The sequence below is a fragment of the Oncorhynchus tshawytscha genome, linkage group LG14 (genome assembly GCF_018296145.1).
Source record: "Oncorhynchus tshawytscha isolate Ot180627B linkage group LG14, Otsh_v2.0, whole genome shotgun sequence".
Lineage (NCBI taxonomy): Eukaryota > Metazoa > Chordata > Actinopteri > Salmoniformes > Salmonidae > Oncorhynchus > Oncorhynchus tshawytscha.
This window is the reverse complement of record NC_056442.1, coordinates 1,925,967-1,947,266: the sequence shown is the minus strand read 5'-3', so window position 1 is coordinate 1,947,266 and position 21,300 is coordinate 1,925,967. Positions and strand designations below refer to the sequence as shown.

Sequence of the window (21,300 nt, the reverse complement as noted above, 5' to 3'; positions counted from 1 at the left end):
TTCTAGCAATTCTATTGCCTACTCTCTCTAAGCACTATACTGAAACTTCCCATACTGACTACCAGTGGGGGCCTACAGTCTTAAATCTGCTGAATTTCTTTACGATGAGGACACACACGTCTTTAACACACTGCAAACACAAGCATCAGTATGGGTTCTTTATAAGTCATAATTCTATATGTATAATATACCCTATATGTACTATGTAATATATTTACATATATATATTATTTACCCTGATGTAACTGCCTAAATGTTGTTGTAGACATTGAAACAAGACTCTATAATATATCTATTGCGCACGCACGCATGCACGCACGCACGCACACACACACAAACACACACAAACACACACACACACAAACACACACACACACACACACACACACACACACACACACACACACACACACACACACACACACACACACACACACACACACACACACACACACACACACACACACACAGAAACACACACACACAAAGCCTGTGAATCCTAAAGACCAAGCCTCAGGTTGGGATCGCGGTGGTAACATAGGTTGAAGCTTCACACTAGTATGGCTACACACGACAGTAACCGGTAGGACGTTACCTTATGCACTGGTATTAACCTGGTATTTACTGGTACATTACATATTATCAGAGGGTACTTCATTGTTAACTACCTGGTACCAAAATGTGCCTAGTCGTGTGTGATTAACATGTCATTTGTAAGTAAATAGCAAGTCATTCTGAATAAAGTGCCACCCAGGTACCCTATCCCCGTCTCTCTCCAATCCATCATACTGTCAGAGCGTCCCTCTCTTCATTCAGCTTAATAGGAAGGGTGAGCATGGAACAGACAGACGGCTAGCTACGAGGCAGACAGACAGACACCAGGAAGAGACAGTAGGACACATCGGCTTCATCTTAAAGGGTCCATCACAAGAAAAGAAAAAGAAACGGGGGAGAGAAAAAAATAAACGAAAGCGCAAACCCTCTTCTGATGTCTACCATCAAAGAATAAAGAAAACAGCAGAATTATATTCATCTGAAATGTTGCTAATGTCCCAAACGAGTTAGTCCAATATCTCTTATCCTTTCATGGCATCTGAGCTGCAAACAGTGAATGTGTTCCCTCTCCACATACGTGTTGGCACCTCATAACGTTGAAGCACTAAGCTATGCCTCACCTCACCGAATGCATCTCCAGATAACGCAACTTCTGTAGAGATTAATGTCAGGAGCATCTCAACTCCAGAGCCCCCCCCCCTCTCCCACTTCGCCTCTGTATTTCACACAACATTTGACACCTGAGCCTCAAAGATATATAATGTATAGAACCCAGAGGCATTGGGGTGCGGTGGTGGATAGGGGTCTGCATGTGTTTGTATGTGATTGTGTGAAGGTGTGTGAGAGTGTGTGTGTGTGTGTATGTGTTACACGGCAAGGTCGTCGGGCCGGGCTCGGACACTGCTGGTCTTGCTGGCCCTGCTCAGCCTGCGGGCGTCCGCCGCTATGAAAATGGGCGGCTCGTGCATCTCCACCCGGGTCACCGTGACATCATCAACGTGCGTCAGCGGCAGCGCCGCCTCTTCTTCCTGCTGCTGGTGCTCCTCACTCCTTCTCGATTCCCCCAGCGGGAGGGTGGAGGAGCGGGAGTCGGGGATAGGAGGGGCAGTGTCCGGTGGAGGGGGTGACTGCTCCTGGTCAGAGGAGGTGTGGGAGGAGGAGGAGGGTGGCGGAGAAGGGGAGGAGGGAGGAGGAGGGTACAAGGAGGACTTGGCAGCGTCCAGAGTCTGCAGCTCCATGGCCATGTTGGCCCAGTTCTGCTCCACGGACTGCTGCTGGCCATTGCCCTCGCTGCCGTAGAAGGACGTGGGAGGAGCCTCCAGCAGGAAGTCTTCATGGAAAGGGTCCATCTTGAGTTCTGCCGCCGCTGCCTGCTGCTCGGATAAAGCGTCCGTGGCGTTTGCCTGCTCGTTGGGCAGGTACACCACGTTCACGCCACCATACGTGGGCAGGCAGTTGAGGGCCGGGTGGGTGATCCCCTCCTGGATCATGTTGGACTCCACCGCCTCGTCTCTGGCCAGGGGGAGCGCCATTCGGTCGGGCGCAAACTCGTTGCTGACCCCCTGCTTCACCTTCTTCCATCCCAGGTGGTATATCTCCAGCAGGTTGAGTAGCAGGGAGACGCAGGCTACCACCAGCATGAAGATGATGAAGATGGTCTTCTCTGTGGGGCGTGAGATGAAGCAGTCAACCGTGTTGGGGCAGGGCCAGCGACCACACTTATATAGGGGGCTGAGCTGGAAGCCATACAGGAAGTACTGACCCAGGATGAAGCCCACTTCGAACAGCGTCTTGAAGATGATGTTGAACACGTATGTGCGCAGGAGAGCCCCCCGGATGCGGATTTTACCGTGCTCGTCTCTGATTGGGGGCTTCTCCTTTTTCCCTCCTCCTCCTCCGTTCCTGTACAGAGGGTCTCTCTCCTCCTGGTGCCGGCTGGCCTTCCGCTGCTCCTCCTCCTTCTCCCGGCGTTTCTCCTCCATGCGGACAATGTGCAGCACGTGTCCCAGGTAGATCAAGGTGGGCGTGGACACGAAGATAATCTGCAGCACCCAGAAGCGGATGTGCGAGATTGGGAAGGCTTCGTCGTAGCACACGTTCTCGCAACCGGGCTGCTGCGTGTTGCAGGTGAAGTCCGACTGCTCGTCACCCCACACTTCCTCCGCAGCCGCCCCCAGGACCAGGATACGAAAGATGAAGAGGACTGTCAGCCACACCTGAACACAAGGGACATAACGCCACATAAGACGGCATAAGGGGCTATATACCACAGGAATAAAAGGGTCAATCAATCAAATAACTGTATAAATGTATCAATCAGGCACCTTGCCAATCACGGTGGAGTGTTCTTGAGCGTTCTCCAGCAGCCGCCCCAGAAAGCTCCAGTCACCCATGCTTCACACGATTTTTAGCCTGGGGAGAGAGAGCACAGCCTGGGATGAGTAGCAACTGGGCGAGGCCTGGGTGGGGAGAGGCTGGGGGGAATGGCTGGGGGAGAGAGGTGGGGAACGGCTGGGGAAGAGAGAGGGGGAGAAGCTGGGGGAGAGAGGAGGGGAGAGGTTGGAGGAGAGGCAGGAGAGAGGTTGGAGGAGAGGCAGGAGAGAGGTTGGAGGAGAGGCAGGAGAGAGGTTGGAGGAGAGGCAGGAGAAAGGTTGAGTGAAGCTGGAGAGAGGTGCAGATAGAGATGTGGGGGAAAGCTGGAGAGAGGTGGGGGAAAGCTGGAGATAGGTGGGAGCAACAGAGAGGGAATAGGGCTGTGTAGGCACCGACTGGGGATAAGAGGGAAGAGAGAGGTGGGGAGAGAACACACACAGAATGAGAGAGCATAGGCCAGGGAGAGGGGGAGCACAGGCATGGGTGAGTAACAACTGAGAGGGTAAGAAAACAGGAAAGGGAGGTGGGGAAATGAGAGAAGGGGACATGAGAGAAGAGGGGAATAAAAACTTTGAATGAAAATGTACAGGTTCAGAAACCAAAACAAACATTGGTGGTGTTGACCTCTGGTTTGAAGCCATAATATTACAAAAGATTACTGTCATATTATGCACACACATTGTATCCATCCTATGCACTTTCTGCTCCCGACATCACTCAGTGAAGTCACACAATCTCTCAGTCAAAGCCAATGCGTTTGGCACGGAAGGAGGCAGCAGGGTTGCATTTAGGAGGCGGCATGATTCCTTGTTCTACGTAAAGGATACATATCTGTTCTAATATATTTCTATCTGGAGGTTCTGTAATGTGGCATCCCACTCAGCACAGCCCAGAACAGCTGTGGAGACCACCGAACAACCACCCTCAGACACAGGATGGACGCCATCGAGTCAGTCATACGGGACTAACAAGCTGCCTTGATCACTTTCACTCTCGACCGGCCACATACTTCTCTAATACATTCTCTAATCACAGTACTGGAGACTTGAGGTTAAACGTGGCAATAAAACATCCTGAGCACCACCATTGTGCTTCTTACAGGCCTACTGGAATCATTAGCAGCAATTCAAAGAAACGTTTTCCCAGTGCTGACATTTTACAGTTGTATCTATTTCAAATCAGCTACAATTGAGAATCTAGTGCCCTTTTAAACACATTGCAAAGCAGATGAAAAAAGGACCAGATGTCCAATGACACAAAAAAGCACCCAAAGTAGTGACAGACGGTGGACTTACTAAAATGTTGTTGTATTGTCAGTGATAAATCCATCAACTAGTGGTTCAAAAGAAATACAATACCTGGAAGCAAAAAACAAATCATATCAGTTATGAATTACAATTATAATGTCATTTAAATATGCTCACATTACCCAAATACCCTAATTAACCATTATTTTGTATGCCTATTGTCCATGCAACTTACGATATAGACACTTCGGAGATGAGTGGAAAACTCGAATCTTTTTAGACTGGCTACAAGCCTACTGGCCACCAATAAAAATGTATCATGTCTTCAAAGTCAAAAACCTCCATTATCTTCCCCCAAAATGTCTATTTCTCTGAAATAGGTGACTTGGGTGTTTCTAATTGGACAGACTACATGGAACCATGAACCCTATGAATGCCACAGCATTGATAGACATATGTGTTTTGTTTTGAAAGGCAGATTTAATTGAAGAATGTATACAATCCATCCATAGGCCTGTCTGTGTGTTGCTGGGCAAGCGGGTTACAATGGCTGGCCATCTGTGGCAGTCTGAATGAGTACATAACAGCCTGGGAGGAATGCTCGGATCATCAGAACACAGATCTGCTGATGAGGGGAAATATTTGCCCCGGATCGACTGATATGCATTTACAGAGGGCTTTATATCACCAATGCATAGATACAACAACAACACAACAGATCCCCGCTGCATTACTCTACCTGTTACAAACTCCTGTTTGGACATGAAGTGGTTTTACAAACTTTGAAAACAAGGACCTATTTTCCCCATGTTAAAACACAGGCAGGCTGTTACTGTCAAATCTATGATTACTATGGTTACCACAGTATCCCAATCTATCGATTGGTGTTGCATTGTTGCTGAATGTAGCCCATATTAGCTCAACTCAAATCACTGGCCTTCTACAGTTCAATATTAATTTCAATAGATGACTCCATGGTCGTTATGCCTGGCCTAGCCTACTCAATAACGCGCTGGTATCAAAGTGGTGCAATACCCCTCTATAATGACAGTATGTGTCGAGCTGCACAGTATATGTGTTGATCCTTTTGAGGTTTTGATGAAATACCGTCTGTCACCTGTAACAATAGAGAAGCTGCCAGACACGCATTGTACTCCTTGGCACTGGCTATTGACGGGGATCAGCGGCATTGTGTTCCAGCGGCCGCACCATTTAACTCTTTGACCACACTGACCCAAGTTATTTAAATATATTAACCTTAGGCAGTAGATATCCTAACAGAATACCTATTGATACAGTAATTTATTGCAGGCTAAGTCAAGTCAACATCACTCGCATTGGAATTGGTGAGCGTAAAAGTGGCTACTTGGCGTTCCCAAATAAGCATAAGGACAGGGTGCATGGATAGACTCCCCAAGCCTTGGCCACTTGAAGCAATATCCGGTAGTCACTGAAGCTATCCAAATGAAAGGGTTGGAAAATCCTACAGACCTTCCCAGGTAGAAAGATCCCTCCCCTTCCCCCTCACTCCCCATCCCTGACAGCTTACCAATCTCCTTTGACAGCGGCCGGCCAAAAACTTTTTCCCGGAAGCGTCGCGATCTGCGTTCTCTTATTTTCTCCCGCGGGGTTCGAGGCCAGGCGTGCGCGAGAGAAAGAGAGCGAACAAGAGAGAGAGAGAGAGAGAGAGAGAGAGAGAGAGAGAGACAGCGTGAGGGTGAGCAAAGCGATGCTAGTCTAAGGGCGCGTGTGGAACCTGGAGATTGGGTCCCGCAAAGCGCAGCGGCTGCGTCCCGTGCCCAACCATCGCTACTGTCACATTGTGTGACCATCCATGAGTGCACGCGTGGGGGAGGGTGGGGGCGGCGTCGCCCACCCGTCAACCCCCCGTCACCTCCCATCCGACCCTGCCACCCCGCTCTTCCGAAATTCCACACCAGGACTCCAAAATTGTGCATGGCGTCTCCGCGCGCAGGGGGGAAATGATGGCCTTGACTATGTTGGAGAGTAGGCATAAATGCATATAGATGAGTTATAGTACAGGACTGGATGTTCCTCTCCCATATTACCTGCACTATCTGAACATCTTCTTTGTGCACTTTGTATATTTTTTGTAGTACTCTATTTTACATTTATGCTATATGAAAATAACATATGTAATACATCACATCTCATGATTAAGTGCTGGGATGTGCTTCCTCAGGCCCACTAACACAACCACATGATTTACAAACATCTGACCACCCACCATCACCCAAATGGTGAAATGCAGCTTTGCTAAAATGTGTCTCAATGATCAGACAGTATATCAAATATCTAATGTTTTTATTTCAGGCGTTTTTAAAACACACACATCCTCTGTAGGTCATTGCCTAAGCCTTTACTCATAGTACTCTACTGTGATTCTGCGAATGCCATTGTCAGTGTATTTACAATGTTATCTCTTCATTACCAACATCACAATTCCATAGGAGCAATACAAACTGTCTGTCTGTCTGTCTGTCTGTCTGTCTGTCTGTCTGTCTGTCTGTCTGTCTGTCTGTCTGTCTGTCTGTCTGTCTGTCTGTCTGTCTGTCTGTCTCTCTGTCTCTCTGTCTCTCTGTCTCTCTGTCTCTCTGTCTCTCTGTCTGTAGGCCTGTCTTTGCCTGTGAGTGGTCAGTGGCCATGTGTGAATATTGGCCACTAGATGGCGTAGAGACTCCAATGACTGAAGCGGGGAAGGAGATCTTCTGTGCATGTCTGGAGTGGACTACACAGTGTTTACACATATTTATGATTCGGTGTGTTTGTGTGTGTACTGTAGGCTACTTATGTTTTGCACGTCTGTGTGTGCATATGTACGCTATGTCTATAGCTCCCCCGTCCTCACACCGCCTTGCTGCAGGTGGACCCAGACGAAGACGACGACAACAACTTCTCATTCTTCTTGTTTTGCTGCGCAGTCTTGTCTTTGGAAGAGGTTGAGGAACAGTTTGCACCCTTCCCTTTCTGTTTCCCCCCTCTGTGCCGTGATGACGGGCACCGAGCGATAGCCTTGGCGACCAGGTAGGCCAGTTCGGCCATGTTGAGAGCCATACAGACGCAGGAGGAGGCGGCCATGAAAACGGTGAAGACAGTTTTTTCTGTGGGGCGGGAGACAAAGCAGTCCACCACGTTGGGACAGGGCCACTGGTCACACTGGACCAGCCTGGGCATCTGGAAGCCGTTGTACAACACGTATAGAGCATACCTGGAGAACGAAGGGGAAGATAAAGGCTTAGAACTACAGATGTAGCATCTTTATTTCAGACAGTTTGCAACAGCGGGTAAATAATCCTACAGCAACAGGAAATGTGAATTTTGTTGATTATAATTCATGGACATTTTTGTAGGGGTTGATATATTTTTCGTAAAGGGAAAATCATGTCTGACATTTCAAAGTGGAAATTACAAACTTCAGAAGCTTTTTTAGCCTCAAATACACTACAAGATTTACATTTCCTGCATTGCGGGAACATTCTCCCGCAACAGGGTGATCAAATTAAGATCCTACACTTGTACATGGTGATGTCATGAATCTTGAGGAAGTGTATCGACATCTTATTCTTAAGCGTTTGTATGTAATGGAGGTGGTTCATTGAGCTACACTCAAGTAACTTGTCTGCCTGAAATAAAGACTTGTTAGGCTTTTCTCAGTGAGCTAACACAGTACGTACATGAAGCCTCCCTCGAACAGCAGGCGGAAGACCAGACTACAGGCGTACGTCCACCACAGCGGCCCGGCGATTGGCAGCCTCCGCCTCCTCAGGCTCTCTAGGTCAGCCTCCTGGGCCGCCTGGGCCTTGTCGCTGTGGCAACGCCCCCCGACTGAACCCTGCTGCAGGACCTGGCGTTTGTCACCGTGATTACGGTAGGCCACGTACATGGCGACGAGGAGAGCGGGCGTGGAGACGAAGATAAGCTGCAGACACCAGAGCCTGATGTGGGACACGGGGAAGAAGTGGTCGTAGCAGACGTTCTCGCAGCCCGGCTGCAGGGTGTTGCAGACAAAGTCACTCTGTTCGTCCCCCCAGACGCTTTCGGCCGCCAGGACCAGCACGGTGACACGGAAGATGAAGAGGACAGACAGCCACACCTTCCCCAGGCTGGTGGAGTGGCGGTTCACACCAGCCAGCTGGGTGTACAGGGTCCCCCAGGTCATCTCTCCTGCTCCTCTGGCCCAGAACACACACCTCTACCCTGGGGAGAGACCAGAGGAGAGAGGGGGTGAGAGGTGGATCTAAATAGGGAGAGTTGGAGGGAAGAGAGAGGAAGGAGGAGATAAGAAAACATTAGGTGCCTCCCGGGTGGCGCAGTGGTCTAGGGCACTGCATCACAGTGCTAGCTGTGCCACCAGAGACTCTGGGTTCGAGCCCAGGCTCTGTCGCAGCCGGCCGCGACCGGGAGGTCCATGGGGCGACGCACAATTGGTCTAGCGTTGTCCGGGTTAGGGAGGGTTTGGCCGGTAGGGATATCCTTGCCTCATCGCGCACTAGCAACTCCTGTGGCAGAGTGCACGCTAACCAGGTCGCCAGGTGCACGGTGTTTCCTCCGACACATTGGTGCGGCTGGCTTCCGGGTTGGATGCGCGCTGTGTTAAGAAGCAGTGCGGCTTGGTTGGGTTGTGTTTCGGAGGACGCATGGCTTTCGACCTTCGTCTCTCCCGAGCCCGTACGGGAGTTGTAGCGATGAGACAAGATAGTAACTACTAACAATTGGATACCACGAAATTGGGGAGAAAAGGGGGTAAAATAAAAATGTAAAAAACATTAGGTACAGGGTTCCCAAGCTCATCGTTCCTCTGCTGCCCAGGAACAATCCACTCTACTCTAGGGAGAGAGGAGGGGAGAAGGGGGTTGAAAGTTGAGGTTAAAAAAATAAATAGAGAGGGAGGAGAATAAGAATGAGATGAGAGGAGGAAGTATAGAGATGAGAGGAGGAGGAGAGAGAGACAGAGAAAGAGAACTGAATACAGTTGCTTGGCTAGACCAGTGCCAATGTTATAATGAACTATTGATCCAGCCAACATTTCTAATGTACTTCACTCTTAGAAAAAAGGGGTTCTTTGTCTTTTCCCATAAGAGAACAGTTTTTGGTTCCAGGTAGAACCCTTTTTGGTTCCAGGTCAAACCCTGGAAAGGGTTCTTCATGGAACCGAAAAGGATTCTACCTAGTACCAAAAAGGATTCTACAAAGGTTTCACCTATGGGGACAGTCGAAGAAGCCTTATTGGTTCCCCCTAAGAGTGTACAGCTGAGCTATATAGCGGTACTAAGTTTTTATAACTGCACGATAACTGCACGTTACATTCACCTCTCGAAGACACACAATATTCACATCAATGGGGTTTACATGCTATAGTAATAAAATATCAATAAGTTGAAGTGTTTTTTTTTATTCACTTCATAAGTTGTTTTTAATGTGACTTTGAGATTCAATGTGTAATGAAAAGCCCTATATAAAATACATCTATTATTATTATGACAAGACATTGTGCATGAAATTATTATTTTCAACCCCACAATACTTTCATCATGTGATAACAAAAATACATTTTACATAACACGTCTCCAAAGTTTTTAAAATGTTTCATCTAATGAAATAAACAGAGAAAAAGAGGTCAGCTGACAGAGAACAGAACAACACACCAGCCTGTCTTCCTCACCTTTTCTCTCCTGAGTGTCAGGGAGGCTCCATGTACCCCCACTTTCGGCTGCTTGGTTCACTCTGCCATAGTCAGATCCAACAGAGCTCCAGGGAGAGACCGTTTAGGGTGAGACGCTGACTAGAACTGATGTGCTCTGAGCGCTCCCAGAGACGCACCTGAACTTGTGGATTCACCTACGTGACGTCAGTTTCGGTGCGGAGCTGAAATCTGGAGCGACAACAAGTGCAGTTTGAGTGAGTCTTGAGCGGATGTTCCTATGTATAAGAAACACACAAGCCATAGATGTTGTGCTGATCTGCATCCTTCTCTGCTTCACTCAAACATATTTATGTGTGTGTGTGTGTATATATATACTGACTGAGGAGGAGTTAATTCAGTCAGTTTATCAAAAGAGGTTTTGTTTTGCTTTCTTGTGGATCTAACCAAACAGCGAATCCCACATTGGGTGATTGTACTTTTTTTGGGTGTGTGGATGCACAAACCAGGTCTTGATGTCTTTACACTCAAATGTGGTGAAAATGTTGACCTCAGGGAATGTTTAACACACTAGGGATTTTTTGCTAAAACTAGACTTAAACACTCCACAAAACACATCTCAGTTCACTGGTCACGATGGCAACACCCACCCGTAGCACGCGCTCCAGCAGGTGTATCTCACTGATCATCCCTAAAGCCAACACCTCATTTGGCCTGCCTTTCCTTCCAGTTCTCTGCTGCCTGTGACTGGAACGAATTGCAAAAATTGCTGAAGTTGGAGACTTTTATCTCCCTCACCAACTTTAAACATCTGCTATCTGAGCAGCTAACCAATTGCTGCAGCTGTACATAGTCCATCGGTAAACAGCCCACCCAATTTACCTACCTCATCCCCATACTGTTTTTATTTATTTACTTTTCTGCTCTTTTGCACACCAGTATCTCTACCTGCACATGACCATCTGATCATTTATCACTCCAGTGTTAATCTGCTAAATTGTAATTATTCACTCCTATGACCTATTTATTGCCTACCTCCTCATGCCTTTTGCACACAATGTATATAGACTCTTTGTTCTACTGTGTTATTGACTTGTTTATTGTTTACTCCATGTGTAACTCTGTGTTGTTGTCTGTTCACACTGCTATGCTTTATCTTGGGCAGGTCGCAGTTGTAAATGAGAATTTGTTCTCAACTAGCCTACCTGGTTAAATAAAGGTGAAATAAAATAAATAAACATTGAACCCTACCCCATCCCACCCCCATCCAGGTGCTTGCAAGATCCAGTTTGTTCATGCACCTTGGTTGAACTGCATTGTAGCAGAGTATAGTATTCCATCCCAAACACTCCCCTTCTGTCTGAGTGGCTCAGTGGACGAAGTGAAACACTTTCCTTTCTATTCATCTCTCTGTTCCCTACTCTGTTCTTCCCCCCCTTCATCCCTCACTACCAAACTGCTCCCACCAGATTGGGTTTCCCTAATCACCCCCATCCTGCCCCACCAGGATAACAGCAGGGCACAGTGAGGACACACACACACACACGGTTGTCTCCTATTTCTTGGGGATTGGGGGCGGATGCCCAATGGTAGATTGGGTGTGGACAGAGCAGAGGAGCTGAAGGGTGGGCACTGGTCACAAACCCTGGTGAGGACAGGAAGGAGGGGGTACAGGGCTCGAAAGGGCTGAGGTGGGGTGGGTAGTGAGTACAGGCATGGCTTTGTGTGGCTCCTTTTGGCGACAACAACAGTTCTGTTTACCAACGAGGTGAGTTGACACTGGGGTCTGGTGCTGCATGACAAGAGACACAACCAGAGTGATGATAACTGGTAATGTCCTCCTCAGCCAGATGTGATTTGCTCATCTGAGAAAGTTTGTATCGTATTGAGACAGTGAGTGTGTATTGTATTGAGACAGTGTGTATTGTATTGAGACAGTGAGTATTGTATTGAGACAGTGTGTATTGTATTGAGACAGTGTGTATTGTATTGAGACAGTGTGTATTGTATTGAGACAGTGAGTATTGTATTGAGACAGTGTGTATTGTATTGAGACAGTGTGTATTGTATTGAGACAGTGTGTATTGTATTGAGACAGTGTGTATTGTATTGAGACAGTGTGTATTGTATTGAGACAGTGTGTATTGTATTGAGACAGTGTGTATTGTATTGAGACAGTGTGTATTGTATTGAGACAGTGTGTAGTGTATTGAGACAGTGAGTATTGTATTGAGACAGTGTGTATTGTATTGAGACAGTGTGTATTGTATTGAGACAGTGTGTATTGTATTGAGACAGTGAGTATTGTATTGAGACAGTGTGTATTGTATTGAGACAGTGTGTATTGTATTGAGACAGTGTGTATTGTATTGAGACAGTGTGTATTGTATTGAGACAGTGTGTATTGTATTGAGACAGTGTGTATTGTATTGAGACAGTGTGTATTGTATTGAGACAGTGAGTATTGTATTGAGACAGTGTGTATTGTATTGAGACAGTGTGTATTGTATTGAGACAGTGTGTATTGTATTGAGACAGTGTGTATTGTATTGAGACAGTGTGTATTGTATTGAGACAGTGTGTATTGTATTGAGACAGTGAGTGTGTATTGTATTGAGACAGTGTGTATTGTATTGAGACAGTGAGTATTGTATTGAGACAGTGAGTATTGTATTGAGACAGTGTGTATTGTATTGAGACAGTGTGTATTGTATTGAGACAGTGTGTATTGTATTGAGACAGTGTGTATTGTATTGAGACAGTGTGTATTGTATTGAGACAGTGTGTAGTGTAGTGAGACTGTGAGTATTGTATTGAGACAGTGTGTATTGTATTGAGACAGTGAGTATTGTATTGAGACAGTGTGTATTGTATTGAGACAGTGTGTAGTGTATTGAGACAGTGAGTATTGTATTGAGACAGTGTGTATTGTATTGAGACAGTGTGTATTGTATTGAGACAGTGTGTATTGTATTGAGACAGTGAGTATTGTATTGAGACAGTGAGTATTGTATTGAGACAGTGTGTATTGTATTGAGACAGTGTGTATTGTATTGAGACAGTGTGTATTGTATTGAGACAGTGAGTGTGTATTGTATTGAGACAGTGAGTGTGTATTGTATTGAGACAGTGTGTATTGTATTGAGACAGTGAGTATTGTATTGAGACAGTGAGTATTGTATTGAGACAGTGTGTATTGTATTGAGACAGTGTGTATTGTATTGAGACAGTGTGTATTGTATTGAGACAGTGTGTATTGTATTGAGACAGTGTGTAGTGTAGTGAGACTGTGAGTGTGTGTGTGTCTCTGCACATGTGCATGTGAAGCAGCACATTCCATGCACATGTAACAAGGGCTGCATAACTGTCTGATTTTGGAAGTTCGTCAGATCAGTTAGATCCAATTTGAACTTTCACCCTGTGGAGATCGCTATTGTAACGGTTCTCTTGTGGTGAAGGAGAGGAGGACCAAAACGCAGCGTGGTGGTTATTCATGTTTCTTTAATGAAGACGCTATACATGAATAAACTAACAAAAACAATAAACGTGAGAACTCAAAACAGCCCTATCTGGTGCAAAACACAAAGACAGGAACAATCACCCACAAACACACAGTGAAACCCAGGCTACCTAAATATGGTTCCCAATCAGAGACAATGACTAACACCTGCCTCTGATTGAGAACCATATCAGGCCAAACACAGAAACAGACAAACTAGACACACAACATAGAATGCCCACTCAGATCACACCCTGACCAAACAAACATAGAAACATACAAAGCAAACTATGGTCAGGGTGTGACAGCTATCTATATTTCTATGGCATGTTTTTGTGTAACAGGAAGATTAATGTGCATATTCATTTTTTCACACTTCTCCACACTTGGCACGGGTGCCAGTCAGATCTCATTAAAGATCAACCTCCAGCCGTTTGGAGTGTAGGACTCGTCACCTCAACACGATTCTCTGCTTCATTTATCCCATTTATATGATGGCTCCAAATCTGCTTTACCCTACTGGATGATTGGAAAGACATTTTCACAAAAAACCTAAACATCCTCCACCAATTCCACTGTCTAGCATTTGTATATTCACTTCCTGTTGAACGCAGGATGAGGGAGAGCTTGGTTTGTTGTTTTGGAAAGTTTTGAAAGTCTATTGAAAAGTTTAGATCCTGCGACGCGGCTGGCATCCGTTGCTTGGACCGCTGCTATCTGTCCAGTGATCCTGCCGACTCAGGGTCTCAGAAGCTGCTTGGCGTAGCAGCCAGCCTATCAAAATAGCTGGGTTTTCTTGAGGGCTTGAAGGCAGCACGCGACGCTGTTAGCCATTGTGGCTGGGACCGCGGCTTGTCCTGGGCTTGTGGCTGTCTAGATCTCTGCTGTTTGTTGTTTTCAATCTTCCGTGCGACCTGCCCTGTCTGGAACTGCGAGGAGTTACAGCGTAACCTGTGTTGCTACCATGACAAAGACCAAAGCGGGAGGGAGTACCTTTGAGGACAGTGGTGTCTCTCTATCACAGGGGAAGGATCTTTTAACAAACAAAAATAGTTCTACAAGCAGTTGTCACAACAACAAGAAAATAGCTTCAAGTATTTTGTCCAAGTACTGGTGGAGTCAACTAATAAAAGAATGGACGATCTGACCAGAGAGGTCCAGGACCTGAAGAACATTTGGCAGTTCTCCCAGGGTCTCAGCTCGATGACTTTAAACATGAGAATGGAAACATGACTGCATTCTGTAAGTCATTGAGAGAGAACATTAGTTCTGTATGTGAATCCATGATAACAATGACGGAAAAATCAGATTATCTCGAGGGACAATCAATGCAGAACAACATGGCTGTGGACGGAATTGCAGAATCTCCACATGAGATAGTGGTCAAGATCCTGAGATTCAAGAACAAGGTAGCTGTTCTGGAAAGAGCCAAGAACTTCAGGGGAATGTATATCTTCCTCATCTAGAACTATCCGGAAGCTGTGCTCCAGAAGAGGAAAGAACTTATCCCAGCCATAAAAGCTGCCAGAGCGCGTGGGGACATTTCTTACATCTGCTATGACAGGCTCATTGTCCATCCTCCCTCCCAGAAGCCTGGAAGGGATGAGAGAGCCAAGCCTATGGGTTCGTAGCTTCAACCCTGCAGCACACACACACACACACACACACACACACACACACACACACACACACACACACACACACACACACACACACACACACACACACACACACACACACACACACACACACACACACACACACACACACACACACACACACACACACACACACACACACACACACACACCAACTGGTTAATGGACTGCTGAATGTATATATTTGCCTCTTGCTTTGTTTGCTCTTTTCCATATTATGTCTATCTCTAATAAGCTACCCAGGAAAGGGCTCAAAATAGTCCATATTAATATATGTAGCCTTAGAAATAAGGTTCATGAAATCAACTTGCTAACTTGCTAACATCAGATAACATTCCTATATTAGCCATTTCTGAGACTCACTTAGGTAATTCATTTGATGATACAGCAGTAGCAATACAAGGACATAACATCTACAGAAGAGACAGGAATGCTTATGGGGGAGGTGTTGCTGTATATATTCAGAGCCATATCCCTGTAATGCTGAGAGAAGATCTTATGCAAGTGTTATTGAAGTGTTGTGGTTGCAGGTTCACTTGGCACATCTAAAGCCTTTTCTTTTGGGGTGTTGCTGTAGCCCACCAAGTGCTAACAGTCAGTATCAAAATAATATGTGTGAAATGCTTGATAGTGTATGTGATGTAAACAGAGAGGTCTACTTTCTTGGGGACCTGAATAATTGACTGGTTTTCATCAAGCTGTCCGCTCAAGAGGAATGTTTCCACTGTAACCAGTGTCTGTAATCTGGTTCAGGTTATTAATCAATTTACCAGGGTGTTTACAAACACTACAGGAACAAGATCATCTACATGTATTGATCACATTTGTACTAATACTGTAGAACCTTTATCAAAGATGTGTTCAAACCCATTAGATACAGTGATCACAATATAGTGGCTATATCCAGGAATGCCAAAGTTCCAAAAGCTGGGCCTAAAATAGTGTATATGTCATGATCATCGTAAGCATACTCGGACCAAAGCGCAGCGTGAAATCGGTTCGACATATTTTATTTGATGTGAAAATATTTGATGACAAAACAATAAAGAATAAACTAAACGTGACATTCTGGAGTGCTCACAGGCAAAAACAATACAAAAAGAAGATCCCACAAAACACTGTGCGGAAATGGCTGCCTAAATATGATCCCCAATTAGAGACAACAATAAACAGCTGCCTCTGATTGGGAACCATACCAGGCCAACATAGAAATAAACAACCTAGATAGGAACACCCCCCCCTAGTCACACTCCGACCTAACCAAAATAGAGAATAACAAGGCTCGCTATGGTCAGGGCATGACAGTATAAGAGATCATACAAAATATTTGCTGTGACTTATGTGGATGATATAAAAAATATCTGTTGGTCTAATGTGATTAATGAGGAGCATCCAGACGCTGCACTTGATGAATTTATGAAATTGCTTTTTCCAATTATTGTTAAACATTCACCTGTTAAGAAACTGACTGTTAGAAATATTAAGGCTCCATGGATTGATGAGGAATTGAAAAACGGTACGGTTGAAGGAGATGACCGGCTGACTTACTGCAAATTGGGAAATTATGTGACTAAACTCAAAAAAATAAGAAATTGTATTGTATTCCCAGAAGTTCCCAGAAGCCAAGAATAACGGAGAAAAAAAACTGAGTACTTTAAATGAAATTATGGGGAGAAAGACAATCCATCCTTCATCGAATCAGATGGCTTATTCATCACAAATGATGTTGTTATTATTATTATTTATTTTTACCCCTTTTTCGTGGTATCCAATTTTTAGTAACAACTCCCATACAGGCTCGGGAGAGACGGAGGTTGAAAGTCATGCGTCCTCCGATACACAACCCAACCAAGCCGCACTGCTTCTTAACACAGCGCACATCCAACCCGGAAGCCATCCGCACCAATGTGTCGTATCACTCCCATGGCAACACCGTGCACCTGGCAACCTTGGTTAGCATGCACTGTGCCCGGCCCTCCACAGGAGTGGCTGGTGCGCGATGAGACAAGTATATCCCTACCGGCCAAACCCTCCCTAACCCAGACGACGCTAAGCCAATTGTGTGTTGCCCCACGGATATCCCGGTCGCAGCCGGTTACAACAGAGCCTGGGTGTGAACCCAGAGTCTCTGGTGGCACAGCTGCAGTACAGCGTCCTTAACCGCTGCGCCACCCAGGAGGGTGCCAATTATTTTAATTGAGGCAGGAAATGCCAACAACAAACAGTGAGCCATCGTACTCAAGCATAAAAAAATTAAAAATGAAGGAAAAGTTTTAATTTTGTCAATAATGACAAACTTCATGGCATTGACAACTTAGATGGAAAGCTACAAAGGTACAAATGGTAGCTGACTCTATAGCCACTCCTATCTGTCATACATTTAATCTGAGCCTAGAGGAAAGTCTTTGTCCTGGAGGGAAGCCAACTTCATTCTGCTACCCAAGAGTGGTAAAGTAGCTGACTCTATAGCCACTCCTATCTGTCATACATTTAATCTGAGCCTAGAGGAAAGTCTTTGTCCTGGAGGGAAGCCAACTTCATTCTGCTACCCAAGAGTGGTAAAGAGGCCTTTACTGGTTGTAACAGCAGACATATCAGCTTACTGCCAGCTCTTAGCAAACTGTTTGAAAAATGTGTGTTTTGTGTTTGACCAAATACAATCCTATTTCTCCTTAAACAAATTAACAACAGACTTTCTGCATGCTTATGGAGAAGGGCACTCAACATGTACTGCACTGACACAAATGCCTAATGACTGGTTGAAAGAAATTGATAATAAGAAGATTGTGGGAGCTGTACTGTTAGATTTCAGTGCAGCCTTAGACATTATTGACCCTAACCTGTTTTTGAGAATGGCTTTTATCTAATAGATCTCAGAGGGTTTTCTTTAATGGAAGCTTCTCTAATGTCAAACATGCAAAGTGTGGTGTACCGCAGGGCAGCTCTCCAGGCCCTCTACTCTTTTCTATGTTTACCAATAACCTGCCACTGGCATTAAACAAAGCATGTGTGTCCATGTATTCTGATGACTCAACCATACACGCATCAACAACCACAGCTAATGAAGTCACTGAAACCTTAACAAATAATTGCAGTCTGTTTTGGAATGGGTAGCTAGTAATAAACTGGTCCTGATCATCTCTAAAGCTAAGAGCATTGTATTTGGTACAAATCATTCTAGACCTCAGCTGAATCTGATAATGAATGGTGTGGCTGTTGAACAAGCTACTTGGCATTACCTTATATTGTAAACTGTCATGGTCAAAACATATAGATTCAATGGTTGTAAAGATGGGAGAGATCTGTCCATAATAAAGAGATGCTCTGCTTTTATGACATCGCACTCCATAAAGCAAGTCCTGCAGGCTCTAATTTTGTCTTATCTTTACTATTGTCCAGTCATGTGGTCGAGTGCCTCAAGGAAAGACCTAGTTAAGCTGCAGCTGGCCCAGAACAGAGCAGCATGTCTTGCTCTTCATTGAAATCAGAGGGCTAATATAAATACTATGCATGCCAGTGTCTCTTGGCTAAGAGTTGAGGAGAGACTGACCGAATCACTTCTTCTTTTTATACTATACATTAATGTGTTGAAAATTCCAAATTGTTTGCATAGTTAACTTACACACAGCCCTGAAACACACACTTACTCCACCAGACATGGCACCAGGGGTCTTTTCACAGTCCCCAAATCCAGAACACATTCAAGAAAGCGTACAGTATTATATAGAGCCCTTATTGCATGGACTCATATTGCTCAAATGAAAAAACAGATAAAGCAACACCTTACGGCACAACGTCTCTCCCCTATTTGACCTAGAAAGTTTGCGTGTTTGTATTGATATGTAGGCGATGTGTGCCATTTTTAAATTGATGTAGTTCTGTCCTTGATCTGTTCTTGTCTATTAATGGTGTGTATTATGTAATGTTTCATGTTCTGTGTGGACCTCAGGAAGAGTAGCTGTTGCTTCCGCAACAGCTAATGGGGATCCTAATAAATGACCAAATAACAAAGATGTTGAGGAAGTGAGGTACGCTCATTGTAACCAAATGTCTCCTCTCTGTCGTATCACTCCCATCTCTGCCCCTACTAAGCTGATGGTGGCGGCCAGTGATGACAGTAATATGTCCATTACATTAGATGTCTTCAGGTGAGCAGAGAGATGAGGCATTTTAGCCACAATACCCTATGTACTGCTGCTCCATACAGGAGGAGGAGGCAGCAGTCAGCCACTCACAGCCCAGAGGAAGGCCAAATTTACAGTGACTCGCACACACACACACACATGCATGCACACATGTCCAGAACCCGGGCAGCACACATTAAAATGACCAAATTACCTTCAAAATCAGCCTACAGTATACACTTTCAAAGAGACTCTGAAGTGTCTATCTCCGCTCTCCATCCCCTCTTTTCACATCAGTCAGTCACCTTGTTACCAGATTCAGGTACAGGAGCTACAGTAAATGTCTCTGTTCTCCCTGAGGCAGAATCAACACCAGCAGGGTTACAAGGCCCCATTGTGTCCATCTGAAAAGAGGGGTTTATACATTACAACTAAACGCATAGAGGATAGAGGGATTCGGGGGAAATGAGAGAAAATGGACAGAGGAAACGATCCCTTTTTAGAGAGGAGATGGAGGGGGGGTCATTGATCGTAATCCGGTTATTGCGAAAATAATGAATTGATATCAGTGTCTTGAGAGGGCTCTAAAACACACTGTTATGGGAGAGAGAGACAGAGAGAGACAGAGAAACAGAGAGAGAGAGAGAGAGAGAAAGAGAGAGAGAGAGATGGAGGGGTGGAGAGAGAGAGATACAGAAAGACAGCGAGAGATAAGGATGGAGAGAGAGAAAGATAGAGAAAGCGAGAGAGAGAGAGAGAGATGTGGAGAGCAAGAGAGAGAGAGAGAGAGAGAAGAAAAGAAGAATGAAAAGAGAGAGAGCGAGTGGCGGATAGATTCTTTGAAGTGGATCCATGAGAATTCTGGTGCGGGGCTGCGAGGGGATGGGCCTGGTCGGGGTAAAATGGATGTGATTGTTAGTGAGAGTAGACCCTGGTCATCCAGCCAGCAGCCGAACAGAGGAGGCCAGTGTGAGGGCTCTCTCAGCGGGAAGGATAGACAGTGGGAGAGAGAGGCTCTAGCTGCATGTGACTAAACAGTAGGTCTCGGCCGTGTAGGTGGACAATTACCATTGATCCCGGCCAAGTTAGTTGTGATAGATGAGGGTGGAACGTGCTTGACTCTAGTTTCTTCAATACACAGCAATTTGAATACTGATGAACAGTATCAAAGGGTAATCTCATAGTTGTCTTTAGTTGTCTTAAAAGGCCAGAAGTCACTTGATGGAGTTGGGTTGACTCAATTCATTTCAAGGCAAAACACATTTGATATACAGCTGTATTGTGTAACTCCTGATGAGGGAGGTTTGGGCTGATCTGAGAACAGGGGTCAGAGGTGATCTACGACTGGACGGTCCCACTCCTGCTGGCATGCCGCACACACAAGCATGCACATGCACACACTTGCACGAGTGCACGCACACAGATGTCCAGGCCAGAGGCTCAGACAATGGGGCTTGCAATGCAGACCCAACTGCAAACCCATCATTTATATCCAGCACATTTACACACTCACTAAGTCAGTACAGTATGTGGAGATAAGCAGAGGCATACGTAGACACGCGCACAACTACAAAACACACCCATGCATAGAAATTCACACACGATCTGCATTGATAGATAGCCTATACACGCACTACATTGCCCAGTCTCTCTGGTATGCTTTATAGACTACTGTTTTTTGACATGCACTGTCCACACTCCAGCAGACAAATCAATTAAATCATTATGTCAGATTTGAGCTACACCTCAATTGCTGGAAAATGATTATTTCTTAATTAACACAAATGATGATGACAAATGTGGGGTTTCAATAGTGGCTTCTTTCCTCGACACAGATGGTCGCTTATTTCTGTATTATTTCTTACATTGTTAGCCCAGAAAATCTCAAATGTTATTACCTACAACCAGGAAGAACTATTGGATATAAAGTGATGTCAACTTACCAACATTACGACCAGGAATACGTCTTTCCCAAAGTGAATCCTTTGTTCGGACCTCCACCCTGGACATGGGATCTTATCCCAGAGGCCGACGCAAAACAACGCGGTTGCCACAGGAGAGGCAGACTGAGCGGCCTACTGGTCTCAGTACAGCCACCCGGTTTCTTCATGTATCTGGCCGACAGAAACAAACATCTCTCTGGTAAAAAGACGGCATCCCTAGGCGCGTACTCAGAACATGC

General features: G+C 45.4%; 2 protein-coding genes across 2 annotated transcripts; both read right to left on the bottom strand.

Annotated features, from left to right (window-relative positions):
• Positions 1 to 430: 430 nt before the first annotated feature.
• LOC112235971 (gap junction alpha-3 protein-like) lies at positions 431 to 5,999 on the bottom strand. Its single transcript, XM_024404534.2, has 4 exons — positions 5,725 to 5,999; positions 4,224 to 4,286; positions 2,880 to 2,967; positions 431 to 2,771 (listed from the first exon to the last, which is right to left on the bottom strand). Exons 3-4 carry the CDS (start codon positions 2,946 to 2,948, stop codon positions 1,422 to 1,424), a joined length of 1,419 nt encoding a protein of 472 aa, XP_024260302.2. The 5' UTR covers positions 2,949 to 2,967; positions 4,224 to 4,286; positions 5,725 to 5,999; the 3' UTR covers positions 431 to 1,421.
• Positions 6,000 to 6,738: 739 nt separating this feature from the next.
• LOC112235966 (gap junction beta-2 protein) lies at positions 6,739 to 10,163 on the bottom strand. The gene is made up of 3 exons (XM_024404528.2): positions 9,859 to 10,163; positions 7,871 to 8,393; positions 6,739 to 7,404 (listed from the first exon to the last, which is right to left on the bottom strand). Exons 2-3 carry the CDS (start codon positions 8,353 to 8,355, stop codon positions 7,041 to 7,043), a joined length of 849 nt encoding a protein of 282 aa, XP_024260296.2. The 5' UTR covers positions 8,356 to 8,393; positions 9,859 to 10,163; the 3' UTR covers positions 6,739 to 7,040.
• Between the last annotated feature and the right edge of the window lie 11,137 nt (positions 10,164 to 21,300).

Bases quoted from the DNA above. Each gene is read 5' to 3' on its own strand.
- LOC112235971 (XM_024404534.2), bottom strand. From the start codon at position 2,948: ATGGGTGACTGGAGCTTTCTGGGGCGGCTGCTGGAGAACGCTCAAGAA. The intron at 2,772-2,879 runs GTGCCTGATTGA...CCTTGTGTTCAG, and splicing joins ACTCCACCGTGATTGGCAAG to GTGTGGCTGACAGTCCTCTT.
- LOC112235966 (XM_024404528.2), bottom strand. From the start codon at position 8,355: ATGACCTGGGGGACCCTGTACACCCAGCTGGCTGGTGTGAACCGCCAC. The intron at 7,405-7,870 runs GTACGTACTGTG...TTCGTTCTCCAG, and splicing joins CTGTTCGAGGGAGGCTTCAT to GTATGCTCTATACGTGTTGT.